Raw genomic sequence first — 27,500 nt, forward strand, 5'->3', positions numbered from 1 at the left:
AGAGAGACAGAGAGAGAGAAGGTAAAAGTTGCTATGAGTCACGAAAACAAGGGAGAGGAAGATGGGAGGGGACTGGAGGGGAGGAGAGAGAGGGAGGGAGGAGGGAGTGAGGTATAATTATGGTAGGAGCCTGTCAGGGAGTGAGGAGAGAAGTGCAGACAAGGGTGGAAGACAGGAGAGGAGAGACAGTGAGAGAAACGAGAATTTAGAAGAAAGAAACATAAAGAAAAGAAAGCTAGCAGAAAAAAAGAACTGCAGAGAGAGAGAGAGAGAGAAATAGCTGAAGCGAGTGAGGGCACAGACTGGGAAAAAGAAAGAAAGAAAGAAAGAAGGAGAGGAACTCCCTTCATCTGGGACAACTTAGTCCAACTGCCGCGCTGGGCTGCTCACACACACACACACACACACACTCTTCTTCCAGTGCACGGCGCACGCACACACGTCCATTCACACTCTGGGGGCTGCGTGGTGCTGGTCAGAGTTGAGAGCAGAGCTGCGCGGGTCTCTTCAGGGAGCGAGGACTCTCCTCCTTGTTCTTCCAGTCTTCATTCAGCGGGCTGACCTTCACCGACGCCTCCATCTCCACGGCCATCTGTCCTGACAACAGATAAGGATTACTCATTTTGTCGTCTGTTTCTCAGCTTAGGTTTTCGGGGGGGGTTTGTTTTTTGTTGGCTGGTTCTTTTTTTTCGCTGATACATTTTGCGCGAACTTTTATCATCACAAAACTTGGAGGACAGAGTTGGAAGAAAAAAAGCAAAGCCGGGGCAATCGAGAGAGGCAAGGAGATCACAGGAATTCTAGAAAGAGGGAGAGGGGACACGAGATACCAGCCAAGAGGTGAGATACGCTGGGGAAAGGGAAGAGGAAAATAACAAAGACAGACTGTTTTCTTTACATCCCTCCATCAGTGGATGACAGCTCGATTTAAAAAGAGCGTTTTGGTCCGATCTACTACTCCTCTTACCATCGCCGCTCACCAGCATCTCAGCATCTGTCCATCAGAGGCGCTTCACTGAAACTTTTGCAGTGTTCAACAAAGAACACGCCAATCAGCGTTCTGGCCTATCGGCAAGAGCGACCAATCAGCCGAGCAGCCAATCAGCCGTCAGCTGCTTCCCGCTCCAGCATGTCCAGGGTCTTGCCTCTGCTCAGCTGCGTGCTGCTGCTCCTCTACGCCCAGAGCTGCGGCTCGTCCCAGCCCGCCTCCCTGAGCGTGCACGCCCTCCAGCACCCCCACCAGCCCCAGGCGGCGGCGGCGACGGTGACGGGAGCGTCCGCCGCCATCGCAGCCACGGTGGAGGTGGGGAAGGAGGAGGAGGAGGAGGAGGAGGTGGAGGAGGAGGAGGAGGCGGCGGCGTCGGAGGGAGAGTGCCCGTCCTGCGCCCTGGCCAGGATGCGGAGGAGCGGCGGCGGCGGGACGGAGGAGGAGGAGCGCGGGGCCATGGAGGAGGCGCAGCAGGACGTGGTGGAGGCGGTGAAGAGGCACATCCTCAACATGCTGCACCTGGAGGACCGGCCCAACATCACGCGGCCGGTGCCCCGCGCTGCGCTCCTCAACGCGCTGCGCAAGCTGCACGTGGGCCGCGTGGCCGCCGACGGCAGCGTGCAGATCGAGGGGGAGGAGGAAGGGAGAGGAAGAGGAGGAGGAGGAGGCAGGGGAGGAAGAGGTGGAGGAGGTGGAGGAGCGGCGGAGGCAGGAGCCGGAGTAGGGGGAGAGGGGGACTCCGGCGAGCCGACGGAGACCACCGAGATTATCACCTTCGCCGAGGCTGGTGAGTGCTGTTACCGCCTCCTGGGGGCTGGGGGGTGTTTGTGTGTGTGTGTGTGTGTGTGTGTGTGTGTGTGTGTGTGTGTGTGTGTGTGTGTGTGTGTGTGTGTGTGTGTGTGTGTGTGTGTGTGTGTGTGTGTGTGTGTGTGTGTGTGTGGGGGTGTCTATGTGTGTGTGTGCTTGTGTGTGTCTGTGTGTCCATATGTGGACACACATATTTTCAGTATTTGTATCGCAGTGATTGTCTGTGTTTGTCTGCTTGTGCGAACGTGCCCGGAAATGTATTCATGGGTGTGTGCGTGTGTGTTTGTGTGTGTTTGTGTTCTTCGAGAGAGAAAAAAGGACAGAGCACGTTGCTCGCCTGCCATCTGTGTGAGCGGCGAGACAGAGTGTGCACATTTTCATCAGCTGTGTGTGTGTGTGTGTGTGTGTGTGTGTGTGTGTGTGTGTGTGTGTGTGTGTGTGTGTAATGTTGTTTGAGACGTGATAAAAGCTAGGTTACAAAAAACACTATGAGTGTCTCTGATTCCTCGATGAGTCATTTATGTGTTCTGTGGTTGTTTGTGTGTCCGTTTGCTCGTGTGTGTGTGTGTGTGGGGGGGGGGGGGGGAGGGGGGGGGTGAGACCACTAGAGTAACAGTAGGTTAGGCAAATTGATCATACAGGTGGAATTAAGCAGGTGTATGCAAACACACAAGCACACATAGGCACACCTAACCCCTGTCATGACCTCCTGCTGGTTATTAAGAATGCACCTTATCTGTTTAAATACCTGCAGATTGCCTGTGTGTCTGTTTGTTTCTGTGTGTGTGTGTGTGTGTGTGTGTGTGTGTGTGTGTGTGTGTGTGTGTGTGTGTGTGTGTGTGTGTGTGTGTGTGTGTGTGTGTGTGTGTGTGTGTGTGTTTCTGTGTGACTGTTTGTTTTTATGTGTGTGTGCTTGTGTCAGAGCTGTACTTAAAACGATAGGGCTGCAGAAATTCCTAAATTATTTTCCACTGTGAGAAAAAGAGAGAGGGAGAGAGAGGAAGACGAAGAAAGACAGAAGGAAAGAAGATATCAAGAGAGAGAGAGAGAGAGAGAGAGAGAGAGAGAGAGAGAGAGAGAGAGAGAGAGAGAGAGCGAGCGAGAGAGCACTAGATTTATTCAGAGCACAACCATTCCGCGTGTCAGCATGTGTTTTTGTACACACATTCAAGCCATCTTCAGGACTTTGATAACATGTGCATGATCAAGTGCGTCCATGAGTCAGCGTGTGTGTGTGTGTTTGTGAGTCTGTGAGAGCACACGTGCATGTGTGTTTATTTGTGTGTGTGTGTGTGTGTGTGTGTGTGAGTGTGTGTGTGTGTGTGTGTCTGTGTGTGTGTGTGTGTGTGAGAGTGTGTCTGTGTGTGTGTGTGTGTGTGTGTGTGTGTGTGTGTGTTCGTGTTCGTGTATGTGTGTGTGTGTGCGTGTGTGTTTGTGTTTGGGTGTATGTTATTGTGTGAGAGCACACGTGTGTGTGTGTGTGTATGTGTGTGTGTGTGTGTGTGTGTGTGTGTGCGTGCGCGCGCGCGCGCGTGTGTGTGTGTGTGTGTGTGTGTGTGCGCTAGGCCAATGTAAATCATCCTATTATAGGGATCATCACTCCCTCCAATGTTTCCCCTTGGTGAGCCTGAACACAGCGTGACTTACACTGGATCACAGCAGAAGCTCAGAGCTAATGAGACAGTCCCGTACCATTCCCCTGATCACCCTCCACACGGGGACGCAGAGGTCACAGGGGAATAGTCTGGTACATTTGCTCAAGGGCAGGGGGCCCAAACCCCCCTTGAGGGGCCAGGTGCCGGGCTGCCAGTCGAAGGACACTTTGGCCTTCAGGTTCAGTTGAAACAGAAGTAGATAATGGCTTATCGTGTGTGCTGATATAAACTGTACGATGAGACCTCGCTCAGTCAATTCTGAGCGATGTCTTCATCATGCAGAGGGAAGGTGGAGACAACGTTTAATTTGACTCTGCTTGTGGGGTCATTCATAATCAATATATATATATGTATATATATATATCATAACCCTATGCAATGTGTGATGCAATTATCTTAGCCTTGATTTGTTATCACCATGGTTTATCCCAAGACCACCCAGCGTATCGGTCATTTTCTGATGGAAAAAAAGTCCTCAATACATCCTTAGTATGTTTCTACATACAAGGTACAGATGGGTCTTAAACCACTCCCCCTGAGCCATTACAGGTTACTGCTCTGCTAATTATCCAGGGGGGTTTACTCCAGACTACATTTTATGTTTTTTTTTTTATAATTAATGTAGGAGATAAGAGAAGTATAATTTTGGACTCAATATTTTATTAACAAGACCTCGTGGATTTCGTTCCAGGAAGATTATTTTACTGCTTATTGGCGCCCCTAGTGGCTACAGTATGTGAAGCCCAAACCTTGACCCCGCTTTTCAAAACACACCAGTCTGACCTGATCCAAACGTTTTAATAAAAGTATCTTTCTGCCGCAACTGAAAAGTTATCCCAAGTAAGTAAAATTCCAATGCTGTCTTTTGCGAATAGATGGGATTTGTGTTGTTACTACTCCTCAAGGTCTTAGCCTTTTGTGACTGAGCTTAAACTGAAGCTGTTGTAGGCTCCTTAAGTGTTGCTGTTCCATGATGTTCATGTTAGTCGTGAGGTCTATAGAGCTAGGTAAAAAAATATTCCCTTTTTCTTTCACTTGAAGCTGTCAAAGTAGTATAAAAAAGATATGTCCCCAGACAGGATGAGAGAAAGAACCTCAAAAAGGAGAGAGAGAGTTCAATGATAAAAAAAAGTTCAAACGTGGGAAAGCGAGAATCTAAGACACTAAGTAGAGATAGATCGAAAGCAGCAGGTGGTGGAGCGCAGCCTGCAGGCCTGGGTTGCCTAGCTAGGTTGTGTATTCAGGTTGTGTAGTTAGGTTGTGTAGTTAAGGGCGGGGGTGCAGAGGACAGTCACCTAGGAAGCCAACTGAAACATTTTTCTTCCCCGATTCAGAGGCTCCTGTTCAGCAGTGGAGAAGGTGAACCCGGGTCATCTTAACAGTGATTTAGTACAGATATGTTGGATTATTCATCAGGTCTAATCATGTATTCACAGACACCCGTCCATCGGTCTTGATTCATATTTCATACCCAAAATGCGTTTACGTCTGCATGCTGGTGGTAATGGTTTTTAATAATATTGAGTCACATCGAGAAGAGAGAACTTGAGACACGTGTTCCACAATGCAGTGAACAAATTATTATAAATAGCATCACATTTTACAAGAACAAGACGGATGGAGATATTGAAAATGTGAATCCGAAAACGCAACAGCTGTTCCTCTTTTGGTCATTCAAAGAACACTCGCGCTTCAGTTTGAGCATAACACTCTTTGCTACTTCCTCCATTTCCCTCACTTCATCTAATTGGGATCGTCATGATGTAAATCATTTAGATTTAGAAATAGAATAATCATTTATTAACTTATTATAATTTACTTATAATTACTTTTACAATTATTCCCACGGTGACTGGTTAGTTAGCTCTTAACACCTGAGCCGCCCATAGGTGCACACTGTATTCGCTTGAGAAGCTAGCATGTTCACCAAATGCTATGCACCGCTTCTGAAGCGTTTGGTATGTAGCTAATTAATCCATTGGCCGTTTATCATTGACAAAGAAACACTTTCCCACTCATCAATGAGCCATTAACATTGAACAACAAACAGTGCCTGAACCTGTTGATATGCCAGCAATCAGACAGCCAGCCAGTCAGGGGAGCAAATGGCTAGCTAGAAAAACAAGGGGCCAGGCTGCAAGCCAGCCACTAAGCCAGTCAGTAAGCCAAGTGATGACCAATCATTTAAGCGTTATACTCATTTCGGGCATGTTGGTGCAGTCTGCACCCATCTACTCTCTCCCTCCTCCTAGTTTTTCTCTCTTTCTTTCTTCCTCTTCCTGTCAGAGCACCATTAATTGAGCTTAATTTAACACATCATTAGTGGCATTCCATGCCCTCCCTATCGTGTCCCCCGGCGGTCACCCCGGCCCACCCCGCCGCGGCATCGCCCGTCTCTTTCATTGGACAATTCAATGTTGTGGTCTCACTCACATCGGCCCGGTCTATTCTGGGGCTGACACCCCGCTGGTGTGGGCGGGCGGAGGGGTGGGAACCAGTGAAACCCTGGAAGCCCCAGGAAGGCACACACCTTCATGTCATTTCTCTGTTCCCATCCTCACTGCTGACTAATACTCCTTTAACCACACAATGTGACTCACGTATCTTCATGCCCTTAAGCAAGGCATTTCCCAATGTCATTTTCCGTTTTCTCCATCTCCCTGTATTTAACTCTGATGTCGGTCACGGCGCCCTCGGCTGAAGCTCCGCGTCGCACTGCGGGAGCTCTGGTTGGCGACAACACAACTCGTTTGGTTTGTCTTGATTGAGACACAAGCCAGGGCTAAGGCCCTTCCCAACAAAGCCCATGTTGTCCGTGGGACCACTGGAGTGTCAAAGTGGACCTGACAGTCTGGTCTTTCCTGGGGGGGGGATCAAAGTAGTACATCTCCATTGTCCCTCCCATCGAGAGATAATCAACCCCATCCCGGTCCAACCTTTTAAAAGTTGGCGGTGGGTGGTAGGACAGCCCAGCTGATCTGGCTGGGGTTCTGAGAACCGTTTCAGTGTTGTTGTCATGGCTACAGGGGGGGGGCCGTTAGAGACCCAACACGAGTCAGCACAATCCTAATCTGGGATTCTCAGGGTCTCTCATCTGTGGTTTTAATTCAGCAATGTGGGTCTGTGTTTGCTTGTGTCTGTGTGTGTGTTTAATGTAAGGTGTTTGTGTGTGTGTGTGTGTGTGTGTGTGCGTGTGTGTGTGTGTCTATGTGTGTAATGTGTGTGTGTGTGTGTGTGTGTGTGTGTGTGTGTGTGTGTGTGTGTGTGTGTGTGTGTGTGTGTGTGTGTGTGTGTGTGTGTGTGTGTGTGTGTGTGTGTGTGTGTGTGTGTGTGTGTGTGTGTCCCATGGATCAGTATTAAATGTAATCTCTATCCTTTTTCGCAAGTGAAGGTCATTGATTTAGCCTCTTACTGTGTGGAATGGCACTGTCCAAAGAGCAATGACACACCCTGGCCCAGAAGTCCTGTTTGATAATCGGTTAAGTAGTCATACATGTTCCATTTCATTCTCTTCATTGTTTAATCCTTAAGCAGATCGTTATCTCCAAAGTTACTTCCAGTGATTTTAGATCCATGTCATTATGGAACATGGAGGCGGAGCTAGGCGCCTCTTGCTCAGGGAGGCCTTCAGGTGAGCCTGCGGACATCAGGGATTGAACCCAGTACCTTTCGGATACTAAGATTGGAACACCATAGCCACAATACACCATACCCTCCCCTCCTGTCTCTCTGGAGCCTCCCACAGTATAGCGCCGCACTGTACTACTGCATTCCTATGGAAAAATACTGTGGTTCCCTGATTATGAACGAGCTTATAGCGTTCGCTAAACTCCAAACGTCAAAACAGGATGGTTCACGGATCTTGATGTCTTGGGGGGCGTTGGCGTTGCACATATTTAGTTTCATATTTGTAATTTTCCCCCTACTTGGGACGCCCGCCCCCAGACTCTGACCGTCTCCCAAGCATGAAGAGAGCTTGGAAGTTCTGAGTGCTGTTTACAAACACACGGCCGCTCACTCATACCGCTGCCAGCACTGCAGGGCAGAAGGTATGATGGAGACCAGACCTCGCCCTCATCCCTCCTCCAGCTTTAGAGCTCCACCAGAGCCTTCTCTGCTGGGAAGAGAGACATAGCAATGAGAGAGAGAGACATTGAGATACACTGAGAGAGAAAGAGAGCTAGAGAGACAGAGAGAGAGAAAGAGAAAGACACTGTCTCTCTCTTTTTCTTAAAAGAGAGAGACTTTCTTATCTCTTTCTCACTCTGAGAGGAAGAGAAAAGAAGAGAGAGAAAGAGAGACTATAGAGAGAGAAAGAGAGAGATTAAAGAGATGAGAGAGAGAGACAGAGAGAGAGAGATGAGAGAGACACAGAGACGGCGAGAGGCAGAGAGGAAGAGAGAGCAGAGAGACAAAGATCAAGAGAAGGAGAGAGAGAGAGAGAGAGAGAGAGAGAGGGAGAGAGAGAGAGAGAGAGAGAGAGAGAGAGAGAGAGAGAGAGAGAGAGAGAGAATGTAACTAACATCCCGGCAATGAGATGAAATCTGTACTTTATAAACCCTGGACGGGAAATTAGTATTCTTTTTGCTTGCTGAATTTGTGTGTGCATCTAGGAAATCAAGACAGTAGGTCTGTGTTTGTGTTGCGTGCGGGCGACGTGTGTGTCTGTGTCGCCACAGAGCGATGGAGAGCTAAGTAATCCTCCCTAAGGTAAACAAAAGAGACCAACGAGAAGAAAAGGAGAAGGGAGGGAGGCAGGGAAAAGGGACAGATAATTTATCTTAAAAATAAAAGAAGGAAGAAAGACCAACACAAATCCACACATGTTTAAACACACACACACACACACACACACACACACACACACACACACACACACACACACACACACACACACACACACACACACACACACACACACACACACACACACACACACACACACACACACACACATTCACATACACACACACAGGGTGAGGGTTTTTCGGGTTGGCTCCGTAAAACTGATAAGGCTGTAGATTAGCAGGCCAATCATTAGTAACGGCTGGGACAGGAAGCTGTGTTTGGAACAGATTGGAAGTTGGTAACTACTGACATTAGGAGACATCACACCTGTCAACAGCAGCCTTCACATGACCCCTCCCTTCCTCACCGACGAAGAGAGAGGCTTGCCGGACAAAAAGGAAGAGAGAGAGAGAGAGAGAGAGAGAGAGGGAGAGAGATGAGAGAGAGAGAGAGAGAGAGAGAGAGAGAGAGAGAGAGAGAGAGAGAGAGAGAGAGAGAGAGAGAGAGAGAGAGAGAGAGAGAGAATCACAATGTAACACAAATACATCGTGATTCCCTTTCTTCAGATCCATATCACTCCCTCTGACCCCTCCTTTGTTGTGCCTCCACCACAGCGTTGAATAAAGGAACTGGGGGAGATGGTAGTGGCGGGGGCGGGCGGGGCTTTTGGGTGGGACAGTTGCTTGAGAGGGCCGCAGGAATGTGTGTATGTTATCCACCTCTGTGTACTGTAGCAAGAGGGGATGGGGAGAGAAGGAATTGAGAAGGAATTATCTTTTCAGAGGAAGAGACGACAGAGGACACGCAGTGAAGAAAGAGAGAGAGAGAAGGACAGCTGTGTAAACTTCGACACCCTCTGACTTTAATTTATCCGCGATAAATCAAAGTCTTTCTTTCTATCTCTTTCGCTTTCTTTCTCTCTGCCTTTCTCTCTTGGCGCAGGTGGCCCTTGACATTAGACTATACGCTGAACCCTTTGATAATCAATGATACAACAGGCTGTGTTTTATCTCTCTTTGCCTCTCTGTCATCAGCCCCTTTCTCTCTCTCTCTTCCTCTCTCTGTGTCTCTCCGCGTCTCTTTCGCGCTCATTGTCATCGAGGCTATTGCTCTGGACTCATTATAGGAGACAAGACAAACAGGGTCAATATGGAGAAAAGAAAATAGAAACACACACACAAACACACACACACACACTCACACACACACACACACACACACACACACACACACACACACACACACACACACACACACACACACACACACACACACACACACACACACACACACACACACACACACGCACACACACACACACAGAGACACAATAGTTACTTAGTATATATGTGGCCACTATTGTCGGCTAAGTCTTCGGTAAACTAGGGAACAAAGGAACCGAGTTTACACCCTCATTAAGAACTCATCCTTTTTACACCACTGGGCGTGCCCAACAACCAATAACACCAGTTAAACAAACCGCCATAGTCCCCGGCCTTTCCCAAACTACAGACCACCCTCTTTTCATTATAGCATCTACATGACGGAACCACATGACAAGCCGTTCTGCTGTTGCTTAGCTAGCCCTGGCTCCCAGTAATGATGCACATTGTCTCCTCTGTACACCAGTGGACTAAAAACAACCTCTTCTAAAACAAACCTTTTAAGAGGGGAGCGGTGAAAGTGCTCTACAAGTCCAGTATAGACAAAAGAAGAACAAATGTCTCAATCCAACAGCAGCGGCGTAGAAGAAAGAAACACAAACTCCAGCTGTTCTATTTAAAAGCCATTTCATCACAGAATCGGCAGTTGTGTTTAAAACGTCCTGGAAGGGAACTGCGGTCAGATATTGGCACGAATAGGGAGGTGTAGTTTAGTCAGCACTCTCCTATCAGAAGAGCTCTGGTCCAAACAATATGGTTTGACCGATGACCGTACTCACATGCTGCAGAAAACTCTTAACATACAAGATGGTACTGGTCAGATCCACCATGTTGCTGACTGCCTTTTGATGAGCTCCACCTCAACTTTGAGGTTTACTGAAACTAAGTGTAAGTAAGCAGGTGGGTGAAATTTGACATTTCTGTTGTCATTGATCATTTTGGATGTCAGATGGATCTGACATCCAAAGCGTCATGTGACGAGACATGGGACTTGTCTCGACACAATCAGTCTTAAATAGAGTGTTGGCTTGTGCGTTTGTGCTGTGGCTTTCGATTTCCATACACACATACACAGTGGTACAAACTGCGCGTGTGGAAGAGGCAGGCCAGAAATCAGGGTTTATAGGCTATTGAGCCACCAGTTTGTAAAGATCAACACTGTAAATAGTGGGGATTAAAAAGAGAGCCAGAGATAGAGTGTGAGATAGAGAGAGAGAGATCTGTTAACAGAAGATTTCGAGAGGTCGGGAGAGAAGCCAGAGAGAGAGAGAGAGAGAGAGAGAGAGCGAGAGGAGGTAGTGTGGTCTGAGAAACAATGTGTTGTTCTCATTGAAAAGCTTTGGCAATGTTTTTCCTCCATTTTCAATACCAGTGATATATTTATGTTTGGTTTTACCTCTGGCACTGGTCAATGTACCAGTGCCAGATTCAAATACGCACATTGAACTGAACAGGTACCACATAATAATTGTGTTACACAATGCTATGTAAAATGTATAAACGATACATTCTGAAAACATAATACCCTTAAATGCCCTTCATATCGCGGCTTTCGGAGCGAAGCCCCGAGCTCAGTAAGTATAGCTGACAACTGCTTCAGAGCGGCGGCCATGACGGTCTGTCATTTTGACCATAATGACTAGCCAGCGCGACCACTACTGTAAGGCCCGTGGACACCCAGTCCCAACACTGGGCGAGAGACATTGACAGGATCAGAGAGAGCGAGAGAGAGAGAGACGGAGGGGAAACGAGTGAAACGGAGAGAGATAGAGGGACAAGGAGAGAAGCGGAGAATCAACAGAGATTTAAACTGGATATAGACTTGAAGGGTGGCTCCTCGAAAGAGGTGTTGGCCACAAATAAAGCCTAGCACAGAGATGACAGCTTTCTATAAGCCTCACAGGTGTCCTAGCTAATTAGCATGCTGGGACAACTATGCTGAGGTGCTATTAGTGATAGTATCTTCCAGCTCTCCTCCCACTGGCTGCTATGTATAAACAAAAAGTACTAATTTAGTACTATTCAACTACCACTACTGCTGCTACAGAAAATGTGCAATTCCACTGCATTTCAAAGTGATTAAATATTCATTCACCACTCAGACAGACTGATACTACTGACTGAGTACCCCTTGGTTATTATTGAAAGGGGGAGGGAGGCAGAGCGGGGGGAGGGGACTGGAGGGTAGAAGGTGATTTACAGGAAGAGGCTTACATGACAGTGCCAGAGGGGGACTCAAGCCCATGATTACGACGCTGTCTTGACCCCTACAGTTCTAGGAAACCTTCTGAACTATAGACTTGGGCATGCGTGTGTATGTGTGTGTTTGAGTGTGTGTGTGTGTGTGTGTGTGTGTGTGTGTGTGTGTGTGTGTGTGTGTGTGTGTGTGTGTGTGTGTGTGTGTGTGTGTGTGTGTGTGTGTGTGTGTGTGTGTGTGTGTGTGTGTGTGTGTGTGTGTGGGTTGCATTGTGTCTGTGTGACACAATGCACCATGATTCAGGCATTTCCATTACTTCACATTTGGGTCCTGATAAACATGAGAACATGAAGACTAAACAGAGATGACTAGATGAGAGAGGGAGAGAGAGAGAGAGGGAGAGAGAGCGAGAGAGAGAGAGAGAGAGAGAGAGAGAGAGAGAGAGAGAGAGAGAGAGAGAGAGAGAGAGAGAGAGAGAGAGAGCGAGCGAGAGATAGTTTCTTACTAGATACAAGAAGAATCCCACCAATCCCATAATTGTAGCGCTGTGTATGTCTGTGTTCAGGCTAACAGTGAATGACGGCAGATAAATATTACTTTGCATGCTTCCTCAAATGTGGCCATATTTCTATGTGAAAACATGTTTTATGTGTCCATGGCGCCTTTATGTTCATGGTGTGTGTATTTGTGGTGTGTGTGTGTGTGTGTGTGTGTGTGTGTGTGTGTGTGTGTGTGTGTGTGTGTGTGTGTGTGTGTGTGTGTGTGTGTGTGTGTGTGTGTGTGTGTGTGTGTGTGTGTGTGTGTGAGAAAGAGGGTAAAATAATGACATGTTTGCTAGTACAGTGAATAATTCTTAGATGTGGCTGACTAACAGCAACATTGTGTGTGTGTGTGTGTGTGTGTGTGTGTGTGTGTGTGTGTGTGTGTGTGTGTGTGTGTGTGTGTGTGTGTGTGTGTGTGTTGGTGTGTGTGTGTGTGTGTGTGTGTGTGTGTGTGTGTGTGTGTGTGTGTGTGCTTCCTCTTTGTGAGTATGTACTTCCATGAGTATGCACATTCATATATATCTGTGTCCAAGTTGATGGGATTTCAAGACGTTCATATCGTGTTTGTGTGTCTCCGTCTTGACCAGAGCTGTGTCCTCAGGGGACGTAACGTTGATTGCGCGTCGTTTCCTGATGCGACAAAATCAGGATGTCAAGATAACACGGACTTCTCTCTCTCCCCCCCCCCCCAGGAGACTCCCCGGGCGTGATCAACTTCATGCTGTCCAGGGAGGGCGGCGAGCCCTCCCTGGTGGAGCAGGCCAACGTTTGGCTCTTCCTCCGCCTGGCCAAGAACAACCGCAACCGCGCCAAGGTCACCATCCGGCTGATCCAGCAGCACCCGGCGGGGCCCGGGGCGCCCGCCCAGGCCCAGGGCGACGTCCTGCTGGCCCAGAAGACGGTGGACACCCGCCGCAGCGGCTGGCACACCTTCCCCGTGTCGGGGGCGGTGCAGGCCCTCCTGGAGGCCAGTGCCACGGCCGCGCCGCTCAGCCTGCGTGTGTCCTGCCCGCAGTGCGCCGGTCTGGGCGCCACCACCGTGCTGGTGTCGGGCCGGGCGTCCCAGCGGGAGCAGTCCCACCGGCCCTTCCTGATGGCGGTGGTGCGGCCTGGCGTGGACGGCGAGCCGCGGCGGCGCCGGCGCCGGGGGCTGGAGTGCGACGGCAAGGTGCGCGTGTGCTGCAAGCGGCAGTTCTACGTCAACTTCAAGGACATCGGCTGGAACGACTGGATCATCGCGCCGCCGGGCTACCACGCCAACTACTGCGAGGGCGAGTGTCCGTCGCACGTGGCCAGCATCACGGGCTCCTCGCTGTCCTTCCACTCCACCGTCATCAACCACTACCGCATGCGGGGCTACAGCCCCTTCCAGAGCATGCGCTCCTGCTGTGTGCCCACGCGCCTGCGGCCCATGTCCATGCTGTACTACAACGAGGAGCAGAAGATCGTCAAGAAGGACATCCAGAACATGATCGTGGAGGAGTGCGGCTGCTCGTAAGAACGGCGACTCACCCCCCCCCCCCCCCCCCCAAAAGCCCGACCCCACACCCCAAACCCCAACCTTCCCCCCCCCACCCATGCCCCAACCACTCACCCGCATCCCAAAGCCCCACCGGGGCTCCATTTGAAGTGGACTGCAGAGGGCTGAAGAGCAGAGTGACAGAGCGAGGCAGAGAGAGAGAAGTGTTGCTAGACAGACTTTTAAACCCAAGAGAACGAGAGGATGAGGACGAAAGGTCAAAGAAAACACAAGCACCCAAACCAAGGAGGCAGGCGGGACGGTGGAGAGCCAGGGGAGACTCTTGTTCATCGTTACATCATTTCTCGTGGTTCTTCCTAACCCTAACCTTCTCTCCGTCCATCCATCTGTCCCTCAGTCCGTTCGCCCGTGCGTCCGTCCGTCCGTCCGTCCGTCCATTCGACCAATCATCCATCAATCCCGCATCTCTCTAAAAGGGGAAAACGAGGTCCAGCAGGGAGAGAGACTGAGAGATATAGAGCGAGAGAGAGAGAGATAAAGAGGGAGGGAGGGAGAGTCTCTACAGCACTTTCAGAAAGAAAAAAAAGAAAAACAATATTGAAAAAAAAAGAATATCTAATATATTTTTGTTACAAAACAGAGTGAGGGAGGCTAGATACTTATTTATGATGATGAGGGAGTCCTGTCCCTCTTCCCCCCCCCGATAATTGTAGGGAGGGAACGAGAGAGAGAGAGAGAGAGAGAGAGAGAGAGAGAGAGAGAGAGAGAGAGAGAGAGAGAGAGAGAGAGAGAGAGGGGAGAGAGAACAAACGAAGAAGACCTAACAATCTAAACTATGCAACTTGTTTTGAGTCTTTGAGAGCTTCTTGTGTTTCACATTGGTGTAAGATGCATTTGTTTTACAATTTGTATCAGTGCCATATGTTGATTGTTTACTTATTTTTTATCACGTAAAAAAAACAACAGAGAATGACTGACAATTATTCAGAAGTAACTTTGTGTGTGTGTGTATGTGTGTGGGTGTTCATGTGTGTGTGTGTGTGTGTGTGTGTGTGTGTGTGTGTGTGTGTGTGTGTGTGTGTGTGTGTGTGTGTGTGTGTGTGTGTGTGTGTGTGTGTGTGTGTGTGTGTGTGTGTGTGTGTGTGTGTGTGTGTGTGTGTGTGTGTGTGTGTGTGTGTGTGTGTGTGTGGGTTGAGAGATACTTGAAAGAAACAAGTTGGCCCAGCTGCTGGTACCAAACACTTCTTTATCTTATCATTATTGTTCTTTTGTTGTTGTTTTTTTATCATTATTGTAAGTATAATAATAATGTTATTGCTGTTAATAATAATAATAATAATAATATTTCATTTTGGTTACGTATGTTCGTTTTATTTTGTAAAGAAACGTTAGATACGTTTTGTTTATTTTTGCACTATAGTGACACTATGTAGAGACTAGCTGCAGACAGACAGGAGGACAGGTTCACAGAACACAGACGAGAGGCTGAGGAGGAGGCCGGAGAGTCAACACCAGCTCTAGGCTGCCATGCATCCCATCAAACTGCCCTTGAGAGAAAACCTTACCCAATGCAAAGACAACGAACTGTCATTCTGGATGAGATTGGCAGCAAAACGCCTAAAATGTAAACTCAGATTTAAGCCAGAATTCCATGAAATGGCTGTCCTGAAACGTTTTGCTCATGAGTAAAGGCACAGACACCTATTGACTTGTTATCATGCACTGTTAAGTTAAATCACAAGGCCTGGTTGTATGACAAAACTGCATGAAATCACTTAATAAAAATTCCCTTGTCTGTTTTAAATGCATGGCTTTTGATTTAGAAGATAATTAAAGGCACTTTAATACTCATGGGTCATGGGCGTCTATTAAGAGAATATTGAAAAGGAAAACAAAATGTGCCACGAGCCAACAGCAGACATGTTTCAGGAGCTTTAAAATGACAATGAAACAACAAAACAAGTCATGTATGATTTGGTTGACCATTGGTTTACCATAGAAGCTTGAGCACAAGTTTGAAAGAAAAATACTGTGGCAAGTTAATTAACCTCACATGTCAGTTTTATAATCTTCATAATCAACAATATCGCTTCCTATACAAAGACTATTCTATTCCCTTTCCTTAAGAGGACGATTCCATTTTTGTAGTTCTTAATTAGTTCCATGTTTCCCCAATTGTATCAACTGTCGAACATACTTCCCTTCATTCCTAGAATGAACTCCACTTCCCATAGTTCCAGAGCACTGAGAGCAGTGAGGCATAGAGATGTATTGTATTTTTCAATAAAGGTCGCTGAAAATGACGGTGAATATGCGCAAACCAATCATCCCTTTTAATGACGTACCAGTTGATGTTTTTGTGTTTGTCTGGGTGTCGAGAGGACGGTGGTGTCCTTTATGTCTGTCTGTCTGTCTGTCTGTCTGTCTGTCTGTCTGTCTGTCTGTCTGTCTGTCTGTCTGTCTGTCTGTCTGTCTGTCTGTCTGTCTGTCTGTCTGTCTGTCTGTCTGTCTGTCTGTCTGTCTGTCTGTCTGTCTGTCTGTCTGTCTGTCTGTCTGTCTGTCTGTCTGTCTGTCTGTCTGTCCATTCTTTGCACAAAGCCAAGCCTAGATACAAACTGTACCATTCCCCTCTTAACCTGCGGTGTGTAAACCTTTACCTAGAGACTCATAGAGTACCTGTTCCATGCTGTGTCCGATTTGTGAGGTGAAAAAAAATGTTACAGATTCAGAAAAAAACGACCCTCAAATACAAGCAAAGAGTTGTACAGAAGAAATATGTGGTTGTGTTTGTTCCAATTCTTTTTCATTGAAATTATAAAAGATCAAAAAAATTAATAACTCTTGACACTGAACAAGTGAACAATGGATAAAAAGTATATTTTTTATTCTGTATACATGGAAAAAAAGATACCAGTATGTTGCATTGCTTTGTTGTACAAATCAAAATGTGCTTGTGGCTACGTTTTTTTTATCTAATTTATTTTTCAGTATTTCTTTTTGATCTTCTGCGTCACCATTAAAGTTAAACGGATGTACACCAAGAATATGACTTCCCAGTTGTGTCATTGCTCGTCGAAATCTTTGAACAAAGTCTGCTTCTCACATCATCTGCTGTCTGTTCACAATTGACACTTTTTCTCATCCTTCTCTCTCTCGTCGTACCTCTCTCTACATTGTTTCCCCTCTTTCACCCCTCCTTTCTTTCCCCCCTCTTTCTTTCCTTCTGCTAATGCTATTTTAAGCTAGTGGCACGTGTGTGTATGTGCCTGTAAACTAATGTGGCATGTAATAGTTTGGCAGCACTGTATCGCAAGTTCAAGAGAAAATTTGACTTCATTTGCCCCAAGAGGCCAACTGATTTTGGCCAAGGAAGTAGAGATTAATGACGACACAATGACGATAACAGCACAGTGAAGCATCCAGAACTTTCCTGGTAGAATCCCCCAGAAGAGGAGGATGAGAGAAGGATTTATCGCTGTTTGCCCTGGCCTTGGGGAGTCTATCGTTAGTGCCAAATGAAAGACTAAGTCCTTATTCTTTGGTCTTGTGGAGGCTAACTATAGCCTTCAGGGTCACTGGTGGCTATTTAGCTGAAAGTGAGTCTGCTTCTTTTCAATGGGATGTAGTCTTAAAGGGACAGTGGGTGTATTTTAGAACATATATATATATATATATATATATATATATATATATATATATATATATATATATATAGATAGATAGATATATTACCACGCAGCTTTTGGATGAGGGAACATTTAAAGAGTTGAATGATTTCAAATTTAACCAGAATTCATTTAGCAGATTAACCTAGTGGAGGTGCAGACATAAATGGAATTCCATCAAGACAGCTGATAAGTATATCAATACAAGCATGAACAGAAGGAAGCCATGAGTTAAATTTTTCCAATAAGTGAGGCATTTGACTTCTGCTAGCATAATCAAGATCCAACAGTAGAGCGGTGCAGAAGGACAAGAACTCCTCTGAACCCCAGAATACAGAGCCAAACGGGACGGGGGTAAGACACGACACACACTGGTGTCTTTGCTCAAGGCCCTTACTCACAGGCAGATAAAGATATCTATTCTGGTGCACACACACAATCATACGCATTTGCATACACATAAACCCAAACACACACACAGACAGACACACACACACACACACACACACACACACACACACACACACACACACACACACACACACACACACACACACACACACACACACACACACACACACACACACACACACACACAAACATTGACATATAGTGCACGTGTCTTTTGGCACATCGTAAAACACACACACATGCATACACACGCAGACACACCCAAACACACACGCACACAAGCACACACTCACACACACACACAAACACACACACAGACACACAAACACACACGTTCCCACGTAGAAACTCAGGCACATATCTAGACAAACATATGCTAATGTATACACACATAAACTTTGGGGTACAATTCACATGCATGTGTGTTTGTGTGTGTGTGTGTGTGTGTGTGTGTGTGTGTGTGTGTGTGTGTGTGTGTGTGTGTGTGTGTGTGTGTGTGTGTGTATGTGCATATCGTAAATACAAGAATTAATCGATGCTCACACACACACACGCACACACACCCACACTGTTTCTCTGGGTTACAAAACACAGAATACATCTGTGAGCTATTCTCATGTCCAGAAACACGCACGTAAGTAAGTTAGTGAAGTATAATTAGTCATGTGTGCAGTTTATGTCAAGTGATCAATGTTTCATGTTGTGGCCACGGAAGTAGATAGATATATGTGTGTTTTTGCCCATGTATGTCTACCTGCCTATATATGCAGTCTTTAAATTGGAGCTACACGAAAAAAGGGTTACATTGACGGATGAGGTAATTTGTTTGTGTGTCTTTTTTAATGATTGGTATGTTTATGCGTATGTATGTATGCATGTATGTATGTTTTTATGTATGTATGTATGTATGTATGTATGTATGTATGTATGTATGTATGTATGTATGTATGTATGTATGTATGTATGTATGTATGTATGTATGTATGTATGTATGTATGTATGTATGTATGTATGTATGTATGTATGTATGTATGTATTTATTTGTTTCGCAGTATACGTGTGTGTGTGTGTGTGCATAGTGTATATTGTGCGCGGGCATTGTACATATGTGTTTGCAAATGTCTGCGAAATATAGGTGTGTGTGTGTGTGTGTGTGTGTGTGTGTGTGTGTGTGTGTGTGTGTGTGTGTGTGTGTGTGTGTGTGTGTGTGTGTTCGTGTTTGTGTGTGTGTGTGTGTGTATGTGTGTGCGTGTTTCTGTGTGTGTGTGTGTGCATGTTTCAGTGTGTGTGTGTGTGTGAGCGTGTGTGTGTGTGTGTGTGTGTGTGTGTGTGTGTGTGTGTGTGTGTGTGTGTGTGTTTGTGTGTGTGTGTGTGTGTGTGTGTGTGTGTGTGTGTGTGTGTGTGTGTGTGTGTGTGTGTGTGTGTGTGTGTGTGTGTGTGTGTGTGTGTGTGTGTGTGTGTGTGCATGTGCGTGTGTGTGTGTGTGTGTGTGTGTGGCGGATGCCGTGAGCAGGCCCAGTTAGGAGTGTATGAGTGGTGATGGGGTCCTCTTTGCTGTGGGTTTTCCTGGCCAGAGCAGCCGTGGGCCGGCTCCGGTATCGGCTGCTGCTATTCTGGTGGGTCTGCACTGGCTCAGTCTGCGGAACAAGTGACCGAGCCCCGTCCAGTCACGGACCAGGGTCACACCAGGGCGTGTCTGTATGTGCACTCATACACATAATTACACACACACACACACACACACACACACACACACACACACACACACACACACACACACACACACACACACACACACACACACACACACACACACACACACACACAAAATACATATGGTTCACACATATTACCATTTATATTTGATTTTGGTATCCCGCCATTATTTGCGTTTATATCTACATTATAAATCTAAACGTTTCTATGGTTAACACTGTATAGATCAGTATCTATATATTAGATAGGATACATTTGTGTCCATAGATATTTGAAAAATACATATTGAATTATATTGCAGCACACAGCCAAAAGAAAGCTGTGATCAACATACACATTAACATAATACTAATAAACGAAAAGTTCTCATATGCCCGGACTTGTCCTCAAAGACCAGAATCCCAGATAGGAAAAGCTTTTCTCATCCTCTCACGGAGAACAAAGCTTCTCCTTTTCTGATAGAATGAACTTGAATGGAGTAAATCTCTTTCAGTGTATACTTTATGTGCTTTTGTGCCTTTGTGGACCGGACAGTGAAGTGAAGACAGACAGCAAGGCGGGTTTGAAAGAAAGAGGGAATAGGACCGCAAGTTGGGCTCAAACCTGGGTTGACTCAGGTTGAGCCAAACGAGCCGGAAACAATCGCTTTCAACGGCAACTCAACCAAAAGAATGAGCGGACACAGGCCTGGTTAGATACCGGAGAGATAGTGCTGATATGTTCATGCTTATCACCACTACTAATCAGCACTGCTAAATGACACCAGTATGGTATACAGTAACACTATGTTATCTGGAGATCAAAGAGGGCATTCACAAAGCCTTGTGTATTGTACATGTGTGTGTGGAGGATGTGCATGCTTGTATGTGGTGTGTGTGAGTGTGAGGTAGATCCTGTTGTTAAAGGAACAGTACAACAACTAGCAGATGACACTGGGCCGAGATCAAAGAGCTGTACGGGGCTGTGCAGGTTTGGGTTTCTATATCTCTCTGTAGTCCACCCTACCATTGCGTGTGTGTCAGTTTGTGTGTGTGTGTGTGTGTGTGTGTGTGTGTGTGTGTGTGTGTGTGTGTGTGTGTGTGTGTGTGTGTGTGTGTGTGTGTGTGTGTGTGTGTGTGTGTGTGTGTGTGTGTGTGTGTGTGTGTGTGTGTGAGAGTTCACACATGTTTGTTATTATGTGTTTATGTGTGCGTGAATCTGTAAGTGTGTGTGTATATGTTTGTGTGTTTGTGTGCCCGCGTTGGCCTATTTGTTCATAATGTCCGTGGGTATATGAGTGTGCGTGTGTGTGTGCATGCAAGCCCTTGCCTGTTTATGTGTGCCTGTGTGTGCATGTGCTTAACTATACATGTGTGTGTGTGTGTGTGTGTGCTTGCCTGTGTTTATGTGTCTGTGTGCTTGCCTGTGTGTGTGTGTGTGTGTGTGTGTGTGTGTGTGTGTGTGTGTGTGTGTGTGTGTGTGTGTGTGTGTGTGTGTGTGTGTGTGTGTGTGTGTGTGTGTGTGTGTGTGTGTGCGTGTGTGTGTGTGTGTGAAGACCACAGTAGGGTGTTCCCAGTGAGTGATGTAGAATTGTGGTTGCCAGGCGTTTGATGCTCCACAATTAGGAAACTTACGTGTGCTTGGAAAGATGCTGTCACACAGTGTGTGAGTGTGTGTTTGTCTGGTACATGGAGTTCAGAAGATTAGTACCAGAGTTAGTGGTCTATCAAAATAACAGTTCTATTGAGTGTGATGTCTGATTGATTGTGTTCCTTCCTGTGAAAAACACGTTCAGTAATCCATTCAGTTGTGTTTGTGTGTGTGTGTGTGTGTGTGTGTGTGTGTGTGTGTGTGTGTGTGTGTGTGTGTGTGTGTGTGTGTGTGTGTGTGTGTGTGTGTGTGTGTGTGTGTGTGTGTGTGTGTGTGTGTGTGTGTTTGTGTGGACTGTGGAAAAGAATGAACAAATACAGAATAATCAATCTACTCTCGTTGTTCACAATTCACATATTGAAAAAATATGGTTTAGGAAAAGAGATAAAGTTGTGAAATGTAATGTTTATTTGTCCTACTCAAATGATTACATATCAAGTTAAGAATCCGGCCTTGTATGCTCATTTATTCTGAATAAGGCTCAACATGTGCCAAGGCTAGAATGTCTATGTTTGTCCAGCCCTGTTTATCACCTGTTTGTTTGAAACTGCAGCTAAATAGAAACATTAGCTAACAGAAGGAACACATGTTTTGACTCAGAGGTTAGCCTGCCGTGCTGAGAAGGAATGCCGAAAAATTATATTAAAAGTCCCTGCGGAAACATTAATTATTGATTTGCTATGTTATGTTATCATAAGATATATCAACTATACATTTTCTTTCTTAATCTGGTTGTAAATTGAGCTGTACATTCAGCTGATATTTGCTTAGGCGAAAAGTTGGCTAATGACAATGTATTTTATCAATGTATATTTTGACAGAGGCATCACTGAATGCCTTTGTTGAGGTTACTATTTGATGTTATGTTACGCATGATTTCATGTAGGCTACCAAGTCCCAAAGAGGTTGGAATCGTCTTTCAGCAAACCAAATAGATAACCAGAGAACACTGGAGAAAAGTCTCAAGGAGCTTCAGATGTCCTTCAGAGCACATCGAGCTGACCTCATGACATGCTGCTAAGTGACACAAGTTGTCAACAAACACAAAAAGTAACAGTGATTGGATTTGCAGGTAGAACTATAAAGAAAGACAATTGTTCGGAATGTTTTGTCATAAATTGTGGGTGATTACATACACGGGGAAAAATATAAAACAATGTCATGTCGCGGTCTTGTCAAGCGAGGTGTGAGCGTCAGAAGTGAATGAGTCATCCGAACACTTTAGCCCTCACAAAGTGACATTCCTACTCATTTAAAGGTCCCTTTGGAAAAAAAAACTGTTTGTCCTTTTGTAGAGACATTGTTACGCACACAAAAGCACAGGGATACATATGCGCACATTAATTGCAGACCAATAAAAGTGAGTTGACTTTAATGTGGGTGCGTGAGGATTATTTCCTCCTTAACATCCTCAGTTTGGCGGGAACATTCAGAGCCACGCAAATCTAACCCAAAGTTCATATTTTTATAAGTCTGTTTGAACGGAAAATAACTTACATGTGACTTTGTCAGTGTTTCGGTTGGTAGGTCGACTCAGGCCATTTGGGGGAAAGAGAGAACAACTATCCACATATTTCTTTTGGTTTGTAAAATATTATGTTGACCCTAGACTGGCAAGTCCCATGGGGACGTCACTATAGATTTGTCTGTGGATGAAGAACCTCCAAGTTGGGGCTGATTCTGTGGTGGAGGGTGGACTGAGAGCGAGGGATGATGTCACAATTAAATACATTTAGTGGAAAAAAATCTTCTTCTGGACGTCTTTGGGTTGTGAATCAAGCTAAACCATCCACAGATGTGTTCATCCGAGTGAGCTGCACCGTGGAGACACTTAGAGAGTTGTATCCATCTATCTACTGTTTAACAGAGGAGGACTGCATGTGTGTGTGCGTGTCAGTGCTTGTGCATGGGTTTGCGTGCCTGCATATGTGTTTGTTTGTGTGTCTGTGTGACTTTGTGAATCAACAGATTTAGGGAGTCTGATCTACTTTCAAAGAGAGAAACGGTGTGTTTGTGTGTGCGTGCCTACATGTGTTTGCATGTGCATGCCTGCATGCGTGCACGTGGTGTGCATGTGTGTGTGCGTGTGTGTATGTGTGTGGTAATCACATCCCCTTCCAACCACTCTGGCGCTGTCCAGTGTGATTATCCGTTCAGAGATGAAATATTTGGTGATGAGCCCATCTCACATTTTAATAAGGACATAAACTGTGATGCGCGGCCGGGCCCGACTCGCACTCAGGGCCAGCGGCCGAGGTCCCATCGGGTCAGCCACTTAAGTCCGAGCTGGGGCCTTGGTAGCCTGTCTGGTTGGAGGTCCCTCCAGCTCACTGCTTTCACAAGCTGTGGACCAGCATACAGCTCCAAACCAAAATAGAGTCCAATATTTTGGGGTATTTTCATCCCTTTTACCCAGCGTAGGAATGCTCGCTGAATGTCTGATGTCGGTATTTTTCTTGAGATTTTTGATTAAAATAACAAAAGCGTAGACTTACTGTTACAATATACCCCTCTCACGATATGTTTGGCTTTAGCTTTATATATTTGTTTATGAGTTGTCTAAATGTATCAAAATATTTGAGTTGTTAAATTATATCGGTATAAAACGGGTATATAAAGAGTCCTCCTGGCCTCCATTTTGTGATCGTTCCGTGCGGTTGTGCCGAGTGGAGCCAGCAGATACGGCTGTTCAGCGAGACGACTTTAGTGGAGAGACTTTGATTTACTGCGAGCATTTGGTTCTCATTGCGTTGTTGGACTGTAGAGCGTCTTGCCCGGGGACAGCTAATTCACTGTTATATTTTAAATCGCTCCTTTCAAACACTCTTTTATGGCCTTGCTTTTAAGAAATGTTTGTCATTTTTTAACTTCTGTCATTCCAGGCTTTATCGCTCATTATGAATTGTGAGATCCCTTGATTTATGCCTTATTCCAAACTTTAAACCACTTTATAGACTGGTTCAAGCCGAATTTAAATCAATTTTATTAACATTCACATTGCTGAGGGCAGTTAACGATATAACTATAATGATATTTATGAGAGTAATTGTGGAATTTAGGAGCTTCTGCAAACAAAACACTGGCAACTGTTCTCTGGACTTCTGGGGTCAAAGATCCAATATGGAGTCAAACCTTCTGACTCAAATTAGGCTTCAGAACCTTGCAGTATGGGAAAAACCTGGCAATTTGGTCAATCGAGTTTGGTAAATAAAAGCAAAATATTATAACAATCGTAATGAAGAGAAATAGAAATGGCTCTTTAGGGACCACATTATCAAACAGTGATAACTACACCAAGGATTCTGGTATAAACACTAGTTTATAGTAGTAGACGGAGATACATTCCTCCACTGTCCCATTTGACCTCCACTGGCTCAGTGAAGAATGCTTGCATCAGATTCAAGACGATGGTACTGGCCTAAAAGGCGGTCAATGGAACTGCACCCGCCTACCTCTAAGCGTTGGTCAGACCGCACACCCCAGCGCGACCGCTCTGCTCATCTACCTCAGCTGGACGCCTGGTACCGCAATCACTACGAGCAAGCAAAGGTCCATCAACAAAGTCACAGCCCTTCTCTGTTTTGGCACCGCAGTGGTGGAACGAGCTCCCTGCCGACGTCTGGACCGCAGAATCCCTCAGCAGCATATGCAAGAGACTCAAGACTCACTTGTTAAGGGTTCACCTGGACCCTGCATAGCCTTCTCCCCTACCCCCCACCACCCCTTCTCCTCGCTTACTCTCCTAAAAAACCCCATCTTCTCACGTACTTATTGTATGTTGTACGTCCTGGCACTTAATGTACGCACTTATTGTATGTTGTACGTCCTGGCACTTAATGTACGCACTTATTGTATGTTGAACGTCCTGGTACTTAGAAATAGTACTTAGAATTTTGCAGCGTCTTATCCTAACTATCGTTGTTGTTTACTGGGAATGGTTTCCTCTGCGCAAACATGGCAGAAGATGGCGCAGATATCCCAAATGGAGAGAAGTAAGTAATAGGCTTACCAATTCAATATTTGTATTAAGAAATATAATTTGTTCAGTTTTATTTGTTCATTTGTTTATTGGTTTGCTGTTTCAGCCGACCTAATTCAAAGTGACCGGGTGTTTGTATCAAGGGTGCAGTGGCACCGATGTTAGAATAGTCTACGGGAAGATCAGGGGACACACAGTGGCTTTGAAGTGTAATAGCGACAAAAAAATAACGGATGTTTGTTTTTTATGAGATGCAATAGTTGCAGATAAGAAAACATTACTTCTCTTTAATTGAGAAAAAGTGCCATGAGCCCGCTATTCCACTGTGGACAGAGGATTAAGTGCACTGCGAGCTCGCTCCAAGAGTGAGAATGCTATAAAATCATCTTCATTAATAACCCAATAGCACCAATTTGTCACCTGGCCATCTCTCTGCCCACCTCATTTATCCTTATCTTCCTCCTGCTGCTGTCGTCATAGATGAAGCATAAATAAATAGGCGAGCGCACTGAGAAGGAACAGCTTCCATCCTGCGGTTTCTTTGTCTCGCATGGCGATGAGTGGCCGGGGGAAGAGTTGACGAGGCGGACAGCACAACCCTAATTGGCCAATTAGAAAGAACCATTCTTCTTCTGTGGTAGAGAAAGGTTATGTTTTAGTATTAGTCATCATCTTTAGCATTAAGATGATGCTAATACACACACACACACACACACACACACACACACACACACACACACACACACACACACACACACACACACATACACACACACACACACACACACACACACACGCACACACACACACACACACACACACACACACACACACACACACATACAGAGGTACGTCAGGGCACACACACACACACACACACACATCTTATACATCTCAAACAGACACACACACTACCACACACGCCCGCACATCCGGACATACGAAAGCACACACACATGCACACACATACACACACACACACATACACACACATCTAGAGACGTACATCTTGACATGCACACATAGATTAACACACACACACGCACACACAAGCAAGTACAAAGCAGCATGCATTCATTCTTGATGCACTCATTCACTAACAACACCAAGGTGCATCTTTTCAAACTATTGCAGCGATGGGCTACAGGTGATTATGAGGGTCTATTCATCTAAATGGAATCAGGACAACACAATCAGGCGCAGTTCTATCTACCACAAGCCTTCTCAGAGTGGTGTGTATTCACTGCAGTCAGGTGTACTTTGGCCTGTGGACAGCTATAATACCCAGCATTAGTGCTCAGGGGCTCTAGCCTTGGGACACCATCCTTTTTTCTCAATCGTTTAAACATATTTTCTGAAACTATAGCTCAATTTCTCAAAACTCTAAACACAAACCTGAGAAGAGTCAATAATTTTGTTAAAACTACACTAATTCTTTTCAAAACTGATTTTTTTCCACCAAACAGTAAACACAGCAATCAAATGAATATCGCTTAGAGAGCATCAATTAAACACTGGTGTGATCAATTCAAAACGGTTCCATCAAAATAAATTTTGCATATGTTTTGGCTTCATCAGGCTATGTTACATATTCCAATGTATAAAATTGTTTAGAAATAGCTTTCTTTTTTAAATTTGCAATTAGGTGGTACATACAGTATAAAGACTGTTGCCATATTGTAATACAGTACTGTGAATGTCATATAAATATTGCATTGACACAATCGTATCAGAATAGGATGTCTATCCAATGAGCTCCATTGGGATAAACTCACAATCCGAGCTTCCCAGAGTCATATTGTACACCTATAGTTGATACTGCAACAATGTTCTGACAATTCATCAATTCACTTAGAGATGTCCACTTCTTACTTTATTTTTACTTTTATTTTACTGTTTTTTATTTTTTAATTTTCAATTTTTTTATAATCTTATCTTCTATTCTTGTAATTTCTATTTGTACGGAGCAACTGGAACAAAAAAATTTCCCCCCGGGGATCAATAAGGTTTTCTGATTCTGATTCAATGTTACATATTTTGGTAAATGACAGTACAGTAATTCCACTGACACATGATTGAAATGTTTTGCCAGTTGAATTTGAACAGGTGACTGAGAAGTGTGTTAGACTTATTGGTAATGAGTTGTTGCGTTTTGAAGGCCAGTGTGATCCAGGTGAACCAAGTGTACTAAATAATGAGATTTGTGCTTAGAGATGAGCAAAAATTTGAAAACAGTGGAATTGTGGTTCGATTTTTGTGTGTATACAATCGAGAAAAACTGTCACTCTCCTTAGTTTAAATAAGGACAGCAGCAAAAAAAAGTCTGACTAATATTAATTGAGAAACGCAAATGTGAATATCTAGTCTCAGGAGGCTAGAAGTTCAGGGGTGAAAGTAGAGTTATGCTTTGAGTTAGGACATTTTGGCATGTTAAATGTGAAGGGTAGATTTGAATAGCAAAATACCAATATAAATAATAC

The 27,500-nt window shown here is 45.3% G+C and overlaps 1 protein-coding gene across 1 annotated transcript; it reads left to right on the plus strand.

The window, feature by feature from the left end:
* Positions 1 to 146: 146 nt before the first annotated feature.
* On the plus strand, positions 147 to 13,638 carry inhbaa (inhibin subunit beta Aa). Its single transcript, XM_056584733.1, has 3 exons — positions 147 to 1,264; positions 1,373 to 1,775; positions 12,833 to 13,638. The coding sequence occupies exons 1-3, from the start codon at positions 1,130 to 1,132 to the stop codon at positions 13,636 to 13,638; spliced, it is 1,344 nt and encodes a 447-aa protein (XP_056440708.1). The 5' UTR covers positions 147 to 1,129.
* Positions 13,639 to 27,500: the final 13,862 nt, after the last annotated feature.

Source organism: Gadus chalcogrammus, chromosome 23 (genome assembly GCF_026213295.1).
Source record: "Gadus chalcogrammus isolate NIFS_2021 chromosome 23, NIFS_Gcha_1.0, whole genome shotgun sequence".
NCBI lineage: Eukaryota > Metazoa > Chordata > Actinopteri > Gadiformes > Gadidae > Gadus > Gadus chalcogrammus.